Below are 15,981 nucleotides of genomic sequence, written 5' to 3'. Positions count from 1 at the left end.
CTGTCATAGAATGGGGCTGTACCTATCTAACTCCACAGAAGGGTCATAGAATGGGGCTGTACACAACCTCCAAATGTTTCAAATGCAGCTCCTCAGAGGCCAACTTGTTTCATTGCCTGTGGGCATGCCCAGTCATCAGTCCATTTTGGGAAAGAATACAATGATTCACCAGTACACATCTGACAAAGTTTGCTCCTGACGAACTTCTATGGACTATTTTTGGATATTAAGAACCAGATAAATACACCTGCTCTCCAGGAGCCCGTAAACTACTATTTGGTGGCGGCAGCAGGTACTAAGGCCATTCTACAAACATGGATCCACGACCATCCCCCTCCTTTTAAGATCTTTTTAGAAAAACTGTTGTTTCTGCTTCAGATGGATTGGGTTGAGGACTCCTTGCATATAGAGGGATGGGTGCAGTCCTATTTTGAAACTTGGGAAAGCTTAATTTCTTTGCTTCCACAACGTATCCTGGATGACATTGAAACCTGATTTCAACCAACAGTCTGGTATCAAGGGCAGCTACTATTGAGAGAGACACCTATATAGTGATATCTCTGGGGGAACTATTGCATGGGGTCACTTCTAGGTGTTGGGGGTATACTTTAGTGTCGGTGGGTCCCGAGCTTAAAGTTAGGCACCCATGTTAGGTGTCCGATAGTTAAAAAATGTACCTGTTTTTGACATACTCCCCCCCTCTTTCCCTCCCCTTTTCCAGTTCTTGTTTTGAGTTATCCTCCTGTAAACCAATGCAATTTCTGGAATAGATGTTTTGACTTATACTCCCCAGGTAATGTTTGCATTGTTGCATGTATGCAAGGAAAAAATCTTTGTATTCAATAAAAACAAGGTTTAAAAAACCCCCAAAAAACCTAAATTTTCTGATGACTGACCTGTACTTGGAGAAGTAGAGACTGTTGTGCCTGGAAAATAAGGATAAGAGAGAATTAATGGAGTATCTGGTTTATAAAATCCAAAGAAAATCTAGAGATATTAAAGAGCGGTCCCTCATTCATGAACCTCATCTATTAGTCAGAAACTTTTTGCGGATCTGGCACACCTGTACATTACACAGACAGCCCATTGATTTCACTAAGGACTGTGTAATGCCTTACTTCTCCTGTGGGAACTGCAGGGAAAAGTGTGTACATTGTAAATGGATTTCATAATAAATCTGTACTCTTATTTTAATCATTATAGTTTTGTGATGAATGTATTTATAGAGATACAGTGGGTACGGAAAGTATTCAGACCCCTTTCAATTTTTCACTCTTTGTTTCACTGCAGCCATTTGGTAAATTCAAAAAAGTTCTTTTGTTCTCATTGTTGTACACTCTGCACCTCATCTTGACTGAAAAAAAAACAGAAATGTAGAAATTTTTGCAAATTTATTAAAAAAGAGAAACTGAAATATCACATGGTCATAAATATTCAGACCTTTTGTTCAGACATCATATTTAAGTCACATGCTGTCCATTTCCTTGTGATCCTCCTTGAGATGGTTCTACTCCTTCATTGGAGACCAGCTGTGTTTAATTAAACCGATAGGACTTGATTTGTAAAGGCACACACCTGTCTATATAAGACCTCACAGCTCACAGTGCATGCCAGACCATATGAGAATCATGAGGTCCAAGGAACTGGCCAAGGAGCTCAGAGACAGAATTGTGGCAAGGCACAGATCTGGCCAAGGTTACAAAATATTTTCTGCAGTACTCAGGGTTCTTAAGAGCACAGTGGCCTCCATAATCCTTAAATGGAAGAAGTTTAGGACCACCAGAAGTCTTCCTAGACCTGACAATCTAGCCAAACTGAGCAATCGTGGGAGAAGAGCCTTGGTGAGAGAGGTAAAAAAGAACCCCAAGATCACTGTGGCTGAGCTCATCAGATGCAGTAGGGAGATGGGATAAAGTTCCATAAAGTCAACTATCACTGCAGCCTTCCACCAGGCGGGCCTTTATGGCAGAGTGGCCAGACAGAAGTGTTGTGTCCCACGAATGGGAACAACCTGTAATGTATATTTCTCTGTGTTTAGTTCTTCCTCCAATCAGCAAATGTCCCTGTTTTTGCTAGGTAGAATTAGACTGGGTGAAAATTGTCCCTATGTCCCTCCTGTAGTTGAGCTGTATTAGGTTGCTCCTCCCTTCTTCATCAGTTTAGCCTACAGCAGCCATTACTCAAGACGCATGTGTACTCCCCTGCACAAATTACCCCTTTTTACCTACTGTTCATTGTAAACTAATACAAGATTTTGGAAGAAAACAGCATCGTTTCTCCTGGTCTTTCTACAGTTGCATTGCCAGTGGAGTTAATACTACTGAGGACGCCTGGTGATGTGAGTACAAGTTACACAATTATCTAAGAAGCTGATAGTTAGAACGCTTGGGACTCGCAGTCATCAGGAAGAGTCAGGATAGTAAAAAGGGGCTAGCTGTTACCAGGAACAATATACAGCTGTAATCTAATGTAAAGCCACAACAACAGCAGCTTATATGGCTGCAGACATTCTGTGCTCTTCACTTCAGAAAACTGCACAGTGACAGATTTAACCTGTTACTAAGAACAGTTCACAGCCTGTAATCAAGAGAAAGGATCATCTATAAGCTTTTGAGAAGGTGCAGTTTACATAGACTTGTATCATTCTGTGCTCTCCAGCTCAGTCTAGTTGCAACTTTCTATTGGTCTCCTTGACAACCAGGAGCAGAACAGCCCCCACCCTTCACTCCTGCCACTATGTCCCAGACAAAAAGAACCCTTTCACTGCCAGTCCTGCAGCAGCAAGAAATGGAAACAGAACTTCTCACAGTTCACAGTGAAATATCCAAAAGATCAATCAATCCTACATGGAAAGTCAAAGAGAACCTAGAATCCACCAAAAGTGAATTGCTCCACCACACAACATCCCTATGGAAAAGAGTACTAGACCAAGCTACTGTCTTGACTGTGCCCAGCTCTCATGAGTTACCACCAGAGGGAGCCATTGAACAATTGTACTCTGATTACCAGGCTTATAAAGACATTTGTGAAAAATACATCTCCACGCTGCTGAAATTAAATACACAAGATTCAATAAAGGGATGTCAGGACTTCCAACAGCTCAATGCCGAATGAGATAGCACCGTGCATGACATCGTGAACAAGACAGAAGAAAAAAATCCCACAAATGTCAGAAGTGACATCGCATAGATCCAGGTCTGCTAGGAGCTCAAAGCACTCAATCAAGTCAAACTCATCAAGGTACTCAACCCTCAGTGAGCAGCTCATAAGAGCGTGTGCTGAAGCAGAGTCTACGAAAGTGCAAGCCATTTTCGCCCAAAAGAAAGCAGAGATGGAAACGGATTCTGCACACAAGAAAGCAGAGATGGAAGCTGAATCTGCATGCAAGAAGGTGGAAATAGAAGTGCTGCAGAAGGAATACGAACATGCAGCAGCCGTGGCAAAGCTAAAGGTCTTCGAGCAGGCTCTAGGTGGGAGCCAAGGAGGCAGCCTCAATTCGTAAGAACTAGAAACGGAAGACCCACTTAAGCGCACAAGATATTACGTGCTGAGCCAAACCAACGAACCCTTGAACATCAACAACCTTCCCGTCAGCACCGACCTCTCTCTAGAGCATCAGGACATTGATCCGCCTGCAGCTTCCAGCTTTCAAGGTCAGTCCAATGGACCACAAACATTCAAACCCGGACCTCCTTCATGTGTTAATACGCGGCCTGACCCTACACCTCAGCAAATGCCATACGCCAATGTCTACATGCAACCTAACATGCCGTCAAGGCACTACGCTCCTGATAACTATGTGGTTCCAGTCCTGCATACAACAGAGATCATATGCCACAAACCGGTTGCTGGTCTAAATGCCTAGGCCCATCCGTATCTTCCCATGTTCTTGAACCAAGAAGCTAATACCCACGCTAACAGCATCACTCAGCCAGCAAATGTTTCTCCAAAGTCAGAAAGAACAGACATGGCTGATTTTGCGAGGCTCATGATACGCTGAGAACTCACCAACACTGGTCTCACAAGGTTCGACGACCAGCCTGAGAATTACAGAGGTTGGAAATGTACCTTTAAAGCCGCAATTAGTGACCTTGGCATCACTGCTGCTGAAGAGCTAGATCTGCTAATCAGGTGGCTCGGACCTCAGTCCACGGAGCGGGTCAAGAGGCTCTGATCCATACACATCAGTAATTCAGCAGCTGGTCTCATGGCTACATGGGAAAGACTGGAACGTAGCTTCGGCAGTCCTGAAGCCATAGAGAATGCACTGTTTAAGCGTCCACAGGATTTCCCCAAAATATCTGGCAAGGAGAGTTCAAAATTCCTAGAGCTTAGTGACCTACTCCTAGAGCTCCAGTTAGCCAAGGCAGACACGCACATACCTGGTCTCAGCTATCTGGATACCGCTCGGGGTGTTAACGCAATAGTTTCTAAGCTGCCATACAATATACAAGAGAAGTGGGCCACTATTGGGTCAAAGTAAAAAAAGAGCCAATCAAGTCTCTTTTCCTCCATTTGCCTTCTGTGACTTCATCAAGGAAATTGCAGAGTGCAAAACTGACCCCAGCTTCTGCTATGAAGAACCTAGCGGCTTTGCATCATTCCCTAAGTACAAGAGTTCGTGCTCTCATGACAGCCCCCTCAGTGGTCCAGTGTCTAAAAAAAAGACAGAAGTTCTCCCTACACTGACATCAGCGCCAGACAAAGGCAGTGAAGGTGAGAAGGTTGAAAATCCAAACCGCCAGTGTCCAATTCACAAACTGCCACATCCCCTGAAGAAGTTCATCAGCTTCAGAAAGAAACCCCTTCAAGAACGAAAGGAGCTCTTGAAGAAGTTTGGGGTATGCTTCAGGTGCTGTGCCTCTACTGAACATCTTGAGAAGGACTGTGTCATCGCCATCAAATGTCTAGAGTGTGACAGCAAAGACCATGTACAAGCGCTCCATCCATCACAGCCTGACTCTGCGTCTACACCTTCTCACACCACAAGCCATGGCGGGGATAGTTTAGACCAAGCGACAAGCCAAGCTGCGGTATCTTCCTCACGCACCGAAATCTGCGGAGAAGATCTTCGAGACAAGTCCTGCGCGAAGATTTGCCTAGCAAGGGTGTATCCCAAGGGTCATCCAGAGAAGGCAGTCAAGGTGTACGTTAGTCTGGACGACCAGAGCAACAAATCACTGGCCAGGTCAGAACTCTTCGACTTGTTCGACTTAAAAGGAGACGTCTATCCTTACACTTTGGGCACCTGCAGCGGCGTTATAAAAACCTCTGGAAGAAGGGCCAGTGGCCTCATAATAACTTCTCTTGAGAAGGACGCCATGGAGATACCACAACCCACGCTTGTTAAGTGTAACCAAATTCCATTCAACAGGGAAGAAATCCCAACGCCAGAAGTCGCTCTTCAGCATCCTCACCTCAGTATGTATGATAGCCAAAGAGATGCCACCCCTGGACGACAAGGCAGACATCCTAATTCTCCTCGGCAGAGACATTATACGACTGCACAAGATGCGTCAACAAATCCACGGACTACTCAATGAACCGTATGCTCAGCGCCTCTAGCTAGGCTAGGTTATCATCGCCAATGTCTGTAGCGACCAGACACAGGATCCTAGCAGCATCTCCTTTTATAAAGCGCTTATCACAAAAGATCACCATGACTTGTCCCCCTTACCAGACCCACGTCATTACTGGACGAAGGAGAAATCAAATGACACTAAATGTCAGCAACAACCATCTGACAATTCAAGTCTGCATTATCTTCGAGACTACAACCTTGAGAGAGCAACACTTGGTCCTACAACAAAGGACAACTCACCACCAACAGAGGAAGACAAGGTGATCATCGGGGTCACGAGCATCAAACCCACCAATGTCAACTATAACAGCTGGGTAGCTCCCTGACCTTCCCTTCCCGCAAAGACTGAGTTGCCAAGGGATTCACAGCAAGTATCTGCTAAGTTCCCAACCTTTGATGCCTATCTCCATCACAAGCCTGGTCAAGCTGAAGCCATGCTAGACTTCAGAGCTCAGAGTGAAAGCCCCTCTCTCAACAGCCTACCTCTTACGGATGGTTCTAGCGTTTGCCCCATGCAATGCAGCCTCAGCATACTGCCGGATGTCAAACAAGACATGTTCACTTCCCAAGTATCACCCTGTGATGAACTTCCTATCGAACGAGGAGCCTCGCCTGTTCAAAACAGCATCCACGGTCCTCTTGGGTTCAAAACACCCATTGCAGTTCAAGGCAGGGAATCACTGAGACAGCTCGCTATTCAGGGCATAAACAGAAACACTATGTTACCATCTCAGAGACAGCAAAGGTGGGAGATGGGGAAGAAGTCCCTAAAGTCCTTACAGCAACTCCAAGTCCTGCACCGTAGCGCTTTAAAGATTCTTTCAACCGTCATGAAGAGAGAAGTCTACATTTCTTACGACGCATCTACGAAGAATACAGCTGCAGGAACCTCTCCAAGTGCTTCAGTTTGCTGGCTCCTTCGAACAGGAGTCACATGAACGTAACTTTGTCGCTGGACTCTGCCACGGCGGGGAGCATACCTTCGCATGCTACTGCTGTGCTAGGACACAGGATTATCAGCATCCAACTGAACTTTAACTTCCTCTTATGGACTGGAACTTCTACTGTTTGGTTGGTGGAAGAGTTGGCATGTTGCGGCTTCCCCAATCCGAAGATGGGCTTCTATTGGACTCATTTTTCATTTTTATTCAAGCTCTACATTTTGCTACAAGTATGGACTTGATTTCTGCATTATGTTGCATTGTTTTTCTTCTCTCACTGCAGGTTTCACGATATCAAGGGACAGAGTCATCTCCTTATCTCGCACAAGGACTTATGAAATCTGATGATTTCAGATGGGGAGTGTTGTGTCCCACGAATGGGAACAACCTGTAATGTATATTTCTCTGTGTTTAGTTCTTCCTCCAATCAGCAAATTTCCCTGTTGTTGCTAGCTAGAATTAGACTGGGTGAAAATTGTCCCTATGTCTCTCCTGTAGTTGAGCTGTATTAGGTTGCTCCTCCCTTCTTCTTCAGTTTTAGCCTACAGCAGCCATTACTCAACACGCATGTGTACTCCCCTGTACAAATGACCCCTTTATACCTACTGTTCATTGTAAACTAATTCAAGATTTTGGAAGAAAACAGCATCGTTTCTCCTGGTCTTTCTACAGTTGCATTGCCAGTGGAGTTAATACTACTGAGGATGCCTGGTTTTGTGAGTAAAAGTTATACAATTATCTAAGAAGCTGATAGTTAGAATGCTTGGGACTCGCAGTCATCAGGAAGAGTCAGAATAAGAAGCCTCTATTCAGTGCAAGACATATGAAAGCCTGCATAGAGTTTGCTAAAAAACACATGAAGGACTTCCAGACTACCAGAAAGCCAGTCACTGCACATCAACTGCCCAATACAATCCCAACAGTGAAACATGCTGATAGCAGCGTCATGCTATGGGGATGTTTTTTATCTGCAGGGACAGGACGACTGGTTGCAATTGAAGGAAACATGAATGCTGCTAAGTACAGATATATCCTGGGTGAAAACCTCTTCCAGAGTGCTCTGGACCTCTGACTTGGCCGAAGGAGTGGCTTCAGAACAACTCTGTGACCATTCTTGACTGGCCCAGCCAGTGCCCTGACCTAAGCCCAATTGAGCATCTCTGGAGAGACCTGAAAATGGCTGTCCACCAACGTTCACCATCCAACCTGATAGAACTGGAGAGGATCTGCAAGGAAGAATGGCAGAGGATCCACAAATCCAGGTGTGAAAAACTTGTTGCATAATTCCAAAGAAGACTCATGCTGTACTAGCTCAAATGGGCGCTTCTACTCAATACTGAGCAAAGGGTCTGAATACTTATGACCATGTGATATTTCAGTATTTCTTTTTAATAAATTTGCAAAAATTTCACATTTCTGTTTTTTTCAGTCAAGATGGGGTGCAGAGTGTACAGTAATGAGAAAAAAATGAACTTTTTTGAATTACCAAATGGCTGCAATGAAGCAAACAGTGAAAAATTTTAAAGGGTCTGAATACTTTCTGTACCAACTGTAGTCATTGTTGGCAAACCCTACCTTTTTTCCCTATTAAACCAGATAGATCACATGGTTCCCAACAATCAGAACACTGTCATGAGTTGAAAGTTCAAGACTTGACATCCCTTTGAATAGGAAATCTGAGTGGAATATATACAATGACTTCTGTGTGTAAATAACTCTAATTTATTTAATGACTGACCTGTACCAGGTGAAGTAGAGACTGTTGTGGCTGAAAAAAAAATTAGAGAGAATTAATGGGGTGTCTGGTTTAAGACTCCATAGGAAATACTGAGATAATAAAGAAGGATCTCCCATTCAGAATTATTATCTTTTAGCTAGAATGTATACCAAAGAACAACTTTCACTCTGTAACAGCGGGCACATTTGTGCATTATATAGAACACCCATAGATTTCAATAACAATTATGTAATGCCTTTTTACCCCTGCAGGGGCACTGCAGTCGAATGATACAATTCACATTACAGCAGATCACCCGGGATCCATGCGAAATACTGTAGATCCCTGTAATTAGTTTACTGTCAATACATTTTTGAATCTTACGCAGAGTAGTAGGAGAAAAGAGGTCTGGAAGAATGTAGTAATATCATTGACCATTACTAGAAATTGATGGTAGGGACTGACCTGTATTTGGTGAAGTAGAAAGTGTTGTTCCTGGAAAATAAATAAAAGAAGAAAATGAATGTTGTATATAAAATCCACATGAAATCTGGAGATAATAAAGAGCGGTCCCACATTCAGGATCCTCAGGTATTAGAGCTGTCTAGAGGACTGGGCACATCTGTTCATTGCAAAGACAGCTTTGATTTCAATAAAAACTGTTTAATGCCTTGTTTCTCCTCTGGGGCACTGTAGGTTAGTTTGACATTGCTTTCATGACTTTCCAGATTATAGATGTTCACTGGACATCATTTCAGAATAGCTTCCTATGATCAGTTTACTATATGGATGAATTTCTAAAAAAAAGATTGTCCTGTATTAAGAATATCATTAAAAATACAAGCAGAAGAATCCTGATGAATCTGACACAGATTAGTAGGAAAATCTTCTTGAGCCCCGTCCACACTTGAGGACCTTACACAAGACATTAATTCATATCCTAATGCAGGAAGTGGTTAAAGAATTCAGATGAATATCAGAGAGATGAGTAGAAATGTGGAAAAAATCTGAAAGGGTCTAAAAATTGTCCCAGTATGTGTCCACTGATACCCCAAGTTCTGTTCTCCCAGACAGCAATGTAATGTCAACCTTTTTGTTGATGTTTTCAATGTGATTAACATGCCTACCGATAGGGATGTGGGGTGGGTGATGTAATGTGTTCCTCTTCCCTCTGGGGGAAAAGGTCAATCAGGCTAGTTGTACCAATGCCTTAGGGTGTGGCTAGCAAGCATGCAGGAACCTTTTGTCCTCTGAGGTTGTCATTGAGTGGACAAACAGGGGGATTACAGCTGCTGAAAGGAAGTATACAACTTAGGGCAGGGCTGTATCAGGAGAGATATGGCTCCCAGGTAAGGCTTCTTTGCTGGGTTCCTCAGGAACCGGGATGTCACAGGGTCTGTTTTGTCACTCTGGATCGGCGACTTGGTCATAAGCTGAGGGGAAGTGGGCACTACCTGTGGTTGCAGAGGCTGTGGCTGCAATCATATGTAATGGGAGCACTGGGGCTTTTCCTCTTCCTGCCAAGTGGCTACCAGGTCAGACGAAGGCCAGGAGGCCGGTCCCAGGGGACTGAATGAAGATATGGCGGTCTTGTCTATTCTGGACACCTCCAGTCAATGGTTTCAGGCGGCGTTGGAAACTGACAATAGCCTGAAAGATCTTAAGGAGCAGGCGGCACAGACTCCGACCTCAAGCGGGTGCTCTAGGACCAAGGACAGCAGTATAGGGTGATGATACAGCAGGGTTTATTTATTTAGGTTCATTGGAGGCTTGGCCTAGGGACTGACAGTTAGGGTGTGTGCACACGCTGCGGATTCTGCTGCGGATCCGCTGCGGATTTGGCCCTGCGGATCCGCAGCAGTTTCTGCTGCGGAGTACAGAACCATTATTCCCTATGGGAATAAAAAAACGCTGTGCACATGCTGCGGAATTTTCCGCGCGGTTTGTGCTGCGGTTTCAAATCCACAGAAAGAATTGCATGTCAATTCTTTCTGCGGATTCTGCAGCGGTTTGCCATCTCCTCCATTATGGAGATGATAAACCGCAGGGCAAAACCGCAGGCCAATCCGCAGATAAACCTCAGGTCTTTTGACCTGCGGATTTATCTGCGGATTTTGCAAAATCTGCACGGATGAATCCGCAGCAGATTCCGCAGCGTGTGCACGTACCCTTAGTGGTATCTTATCTGTTCAAGGAGGAGTCATTGCGGATTGCACATAAGATTCCGATGGCCAGACATCTAAGGGTCACTAAGACAAAGGCCAGGCTAGCCCAGCATTTCTTCAGGCCAAAGATGGGAGCTATTGTGGCTGTCTACTGCCATTTGTGTGACACCTCTCAGAGGATGGGGAAGGTGGGGCTGCACCCCAAAGCCTTACTGATAACGCTTCCCATTTTTGAAGAGCCTTTAAGGCGGGTAATTGTGGATCTGGCAGGACCACTGTCCATTCCCAGCAGCTTCGGAATGGCTTGATACGGACGGTAGTAGACTATGCCACCCGGTACCCAGAAACAGTAGCTTTGTCCTCCATTCATGCTGACAAGGTGGACACTGCCTTACTGGAGATTTTCAACCTAGTGGGTTTTCACCAGGAAATGCTCACTGACCAAGGGACCCAGTTCATGTCGCAGCTGATGGAGTCCCTCTGTAAGCAGATACAGGTGCATCATCTGGTGACCAGTCCGTACCACTCACAGACTAATCGAGTATGTTGTGTGCTTCCGGGACAAGATGCAGGCCTTGAAGCAGTTGGTGCACCATAATATGGCGTAAGCCCAGGCTGACCAGAAGCGATGGTACAACCAGAATGCTGGTGGGAGGAAATAAGAGGTGGGTCAAAAGGTGTGGATACTGTTCCCGGTACACCAGGACAAGCTTCAGGTAGCCTGGTAAGTCCCGTACCTCGTGCACTAGCGGCTCAACGCCTAAACGTACCTCGTCACCCTGGACCACATACAACATAAATTACTGTGTCTCAGCAGTAAGAGAATGGTCGAGAGCACATGATCATCCCTAAAGACCAGGAAGAGAGCAAGAAAATTTGCCAATATGTGATGCAGGTGGAGCTGTATCAGGAAGAGAACAGCTTTTAAACTACTCTGCTATCTAATTTTTAGCCAAAAACATCTACAAAGTTATTTTGATCTTTGTTTTTTTGGTCTTTTATCATAAAAATTTCAAAAACGTACTTGGAGGTAACAGTAAGGGAGTTGTAGTTGCCAGGGTTGTGGATGAGGCAGGAGTGGGAGCAAAACAATAAATAACTTAGGTGATACATTCAAGTAACTCATTTTTTATAAGGGGATTTTTGGGATTATTTTATTGTCTTAATTTTTAACAACAATATACCCAGAACTCACCAGTAGTCACTGAAGTGTGTGTGTGTAGCCCATTCACTATCTCAATCTACCCTCACTCCCTGAAGATGGCTGGTCCATCATTGTAAATACATCATTGTAAATACACACATGTACTCTGTATCTCCTGTATCTGTAGATTGTAAGCTCTCACGAGCAGGGTCGTCTTATTTTGCTTTAATTATTGTATTGTTAATGTTGTTACTTAAGACTTGTGTTTTGAAACTGTTAAACTGTAAAGCTCTACGGAATATGTTAGCGCTATATAAATAAAGATTATTATTATTATTATTATTATTGTGGTTGGGGTTGTTGATGTTGTATAATCTGTAGCAAAAAGCAACATTATTAACATCAAATATAGTGGCAATGATGTCCCCCCTCTGTCCCCTGACTAAGAATTTCATTGTACTTCATTTATTTTCCTCTTTTTTTATTCTTGACAAAACATCTAAATCTCACCTGTAGTAACAACCGAAGTGACTGTAGTCAGAGTTGATGATGTCTCAGGAGCTGCAGCAAAAAAGAAAAGTTATTAAGCGAAACAAATCAAACTCCATCCCCCGAGTAAGACACATTCTAAACATATGGGGAGTTTGCATTTTTGCATTCAAGTTTTTTCATGACTAAAATACCCAAAGCTTACTAGTGGTAATAGGTGGAGTAGTTTTAGCTGAGGTTGTGGATGTGGTTAAATCTGAAGGCAAAAAGGCAAAGTTGTTAATCTCCAGGAATCGGAATAGTAACAGAAAAGTTTTTTTCTTATATTTGTCTCTTATTTAGGATTCATTACAATGTAATGTAAACTTTTTTTATTTCAGGAAAATGAGGATTTCCCTTTATGGTGATCAGTCGCTCACACTTCTGGGTAAGATATAGTTAAAAGTTTGGGAATAGCACACTTACTGGGAGGGGTAAGATCAGATAAGAAGAGTAAACACTTCCTCCTAGAGAGTTCAATCAAGTTAGAGGTTGAGTTCTGTCAGGAGTTTAGTGAGGAAGTGTCAGAGAGCAAGGGGTTCAAGGTCAGTGGGTTTTTAGGCGACGAATGGACTTATTTGCTTCAAGTCTCCCTACTAGCAAGAGGAGATATCCGAAGTTTTGCGCAGATCTTGGGATGGTCCAGAGAATAGGAGTTAGGAGAGGAATCGGTATCCATGACTCTATCTTCCCTTGGAGGAAGAGGCCAGTCAGGTCACAGTGAGAGAGAAAGATGGTGGGCCTCAGGGACGCTGCACTGCTGGATAGGAAACCCCTGGTACCAACAGTGAAGGTTGAGGCAGGAGCAGGTCGAGCAGAGTGGAGGGAAAACTAATAACACCACGGGCAAAGGGAACATCAAACAGAGGACTTTGCGTCTCATAGTTTATGCCATAGCTGAAAGTATACGACTTTGCACAGTAAAGTCAAACCTGTTGAACCGGACCAAAAATCTCCTGTTATGTGTGCAGCTGTATCTGGTTCGAAAGATGGGGAGAGGTAACAAGGACTCCCGAACAAGTGAGTACTGAACGAATTCCACAGCACAACACACATATGACAAATTCCTGTTTAGAAGATGGGTCTCAGTGTGAAGAGAAGTCAGAAATGGCATACAGCACCGAGCCCTGTTATGTGATACTCATTTTTCTAAGGAGATTTTGGGGATTGTTTTAGTATCTTACCTTTTAATTACAAAGTACCTAGAACTCACCAGTAGTCACAAGAGCAGTGGTTGTGGTTGTTAACCACTTTCTAACATTAGACGTAATAATCTGTCCATGTAACCTGGGCCTGTTTGACGAGGGACGGATTATTACATTTAGGCGATTGCCCGTGTGGCACCCCAGGAGTTCGGTTGCCACAATGGCCTTGCCTCCCTCCAGAGGGGAGTGATGTCATGCCTGAAAGCAAGGAAGGGATCCCCTTATGAGGTAGTTTCAGCATACAGCACAGTTCCTGCTCCAGGCCAGCAGAGGGAGCTCTAAACCCGACTTCTGGGGAGCTGCTCTCTGGTCAGAATCAGGAAGTTAGTGAGGAGTTAATGGCTGAGCAGGGTGAAGACAGGACTGCGGAGAGAAGCTGGGGAATAGGAGCAATAGCAGAGCTCACCCCCAGGCTTGAACGCCAAAGACCAGACTCCGGAGTCCGAGGCTGTGTGGAAGCTGAAGTCCCAACAGCAGAAACCAGAGGACAGAAGACCGCAGATCCTCTGTCCCCAACTGATACTCGACTACACAGTAGCACGTGTGAGCCAGGGACGCCAGAGAGGAGCGATCCCTGAAGCAGGCTACAGCTGCCTGTCAGAAAGAGAGAGGAAACTAGAGTAGAGTTCACAACAGCAAGTACCTCAGAGAATAGTGCTAGAGAGGAGACCTCACAACCCACCTGAATAAGGAGATTCCCAAATTGCTTTCAGGCTGACCGACTCCAGAACCATCTGTAACCTGAGCCCTGGACTGTACCTACACAGCTCAGTAAAAGGTAAAGGAAACTGCACTTTGTTGTGTCCTTTTAATTCTTTCTGCAACACCTTCTCAGCACTGCTACATCTCTTGCCAAATACTACATCACCATCTCCCTCAACATTTTTCATCTGCCCTGGGACCAAGCTCTGCCTGTGGAGAGCTATTCCAACTCTGCTGCATCACACCATCAGTCCCAGAGGATCTGCACTGCAGCGCTGGTCACCTCTGATCAGACACCACAGGTGTCACAAACACTTTATTACAAACTCTTTTATTCCCTTGTAAATAACCCCTCTTATTGGATGCCCAGGGCCACGGACCGGGTCACCGCTGCCATGACACTGCCCCTTTTAAGAAGCAGCACGGTACCGAGTGTCCCCACTGCCCTGGCGGGCGATCCAACTGCGCACACAGGGGGCGCGCAGGCGATCGCCGCCGGGTGTCAGCTGATTCTGGCAGCGCACACTTGGCACTAAGTTCCAGGAGGGGTCCCGCACCTCTCCCGGCACTTTAACTTTAACCCCCGAAATGTTGCGATCTGACATGAATGCAGTATTCTGGGAGCTGACAGAGGGATGACAGCCCCTCTACCTTTGGATCGGAGACCCCACGGTGTGACGGGGTCACTTATGGGGGGTTCTGCTGTTCTGGCACCTTATGGGCTCTCTCAGTGGGTCATGGCATCTGCAAACCATAACAGTAAAATCTAACGCTCCTTGCCTTCTGAGCTTTGCACTGTGCCTGAAAAATATTTCCCGATTACATGTAGGGTGTTGATGCACTCAGGAAAAAATGGACCTGAGTTTGTTGTAAAAAGCAAATTCCTATTAGCCCTTTTAAAATTTTAATAACTTGAGGATAAAGCAACATTTTAGTGATAAAAATGTAATTCATTCTTTCTTCACCGCTCAATGGTATAAAATTCTGTGAGGCACCTGTGGTGTCAATATGATCACTGCACCCCAAGAAGAGTCCATTGGGGAGTGTAGTTCACATATAGGGGGTTTCTGTTGTTCTGGCACCTCAGAGACTCTGCCAATGTGACATGGCACCTCGAACCATTCCAGCAAAATCTTAACTCCTATATGGCGCCACTACCCTTCTGAGCTTTAAACTGTGCCTCAAAAGTAGTATTCTCCCACATATGGGGTATCGGCGTACTCAGGAGAAATTGCACATCTAATTGTATGGTGCAATTTTTCCTGTTACACTTATGAAAATGCAATATTTGGGGTCAAAATATCATTTTTGTGGGGAAAATGTTATTTTTTTATTTTCACGGCTCAACGTTATTAACTTCTGTGAAGCACCTGGGGGTTCAAGGTGCTCACCTCGCATCTAAATACATTCCATGAGGGGTCTAAAATGAGGTCACTTGTGGGGGTTTCCACTGTTTAGGCACATCAGGAGCTCTCCAAATGGGACACGACGTCCGCTAATGATTCCATGAAATTTTACATTCAAAAAGTCAAATGATGCTCCTTCCCATCTGAGCCCTGCCGTCCACCCAAATAGTAGTTTTCTCCCTCATATGAGGTATCGGCATACTCAGGAAAAATTTCACAACAAATTGTATGGTGTAGTTTCTCCTGTTACCCTTATGAAAATGCAATATTTTTGACTAAAAGCGTATTTTTTTTTTTATTTTCATGGCTCAATGTTATAAACTTCTGTGAAGCACCTGAGGGTTCAATATGCTCATCAGAGCATGAAGAACCAGAGGGTTCACATCAGAGGCTCTCCAAAAGCAACATGGCGTCCATCAATTGTTCCAGCAAATTTTGCATTCAAAAAGTCAAATGGTGCTCCTTCCCTTCTTAGCGCTGCTGTATGCCCAAACAGTGGTTTTCTCCCTCATATGAGGTATCGGCATGCTCGGGAGAAATTACTCAACAAATTTTGGAGTCCATTTTTTCCTGTTACCCTTGTCATAATAAA

General features: G+C 44.5%; 1 protein-coding gene across 50 annotated transcripts in view; it reads right to left on the bottom strand.

The window, feature by feature from the left end:
- LOC141051825 (uncharacterized) overlaps positions 1-15,981 on the bottom strand; it is a 91,254-nt gene that overhangs the window by 63,411 nt on the left and 11,862 nt on the right. For all 50 annotated transcript variants that reach the window (XM_073548856.1, XM_073548858.1, XM_073548876.1 and 47 more), the window contains 4 exons: positions 12,059-12,109; positions 8,705-8,734; positions 8,261-8,290; positions 897-926 (listed from right to left, as the gene is read on the bottom strand). In XM_073548856.1, the coding sequence (XP_073404957.1) occupies positions 897-926; positions 8,261-8,290; positions 8,705-8,734; positions 12,059-12,109 (141 nt within the window). The remainder of the gene's footprint in view (positions 1-896; positions 927-8,260; positions 8,291-8,704; positions 8,735-12,058; positions 12,110-15,981) is intronic.

The sequence above is a fragment of the Dendrobates tinctorius genome, unplaced genomic scaffold, assembly GCF_039654945.1.
Source record: "Dendrobates tinctorius isolate UK_male_01 unplaced genomic scaffold, ASM3965494v1 ptg000158l, whole genome shotgun sequence".
NCBI classification, from domain to species: Eukaryota; Metazoa; Chordata; class Amphibia; order Anura; family Dendrobatidae; genus Dendrobates; species Dendrobates tinctorius.
Note: the sequence above shows the minus strand (reverse complement) of the source record. Positions and strands in the feature narration are given on the sequence as shown.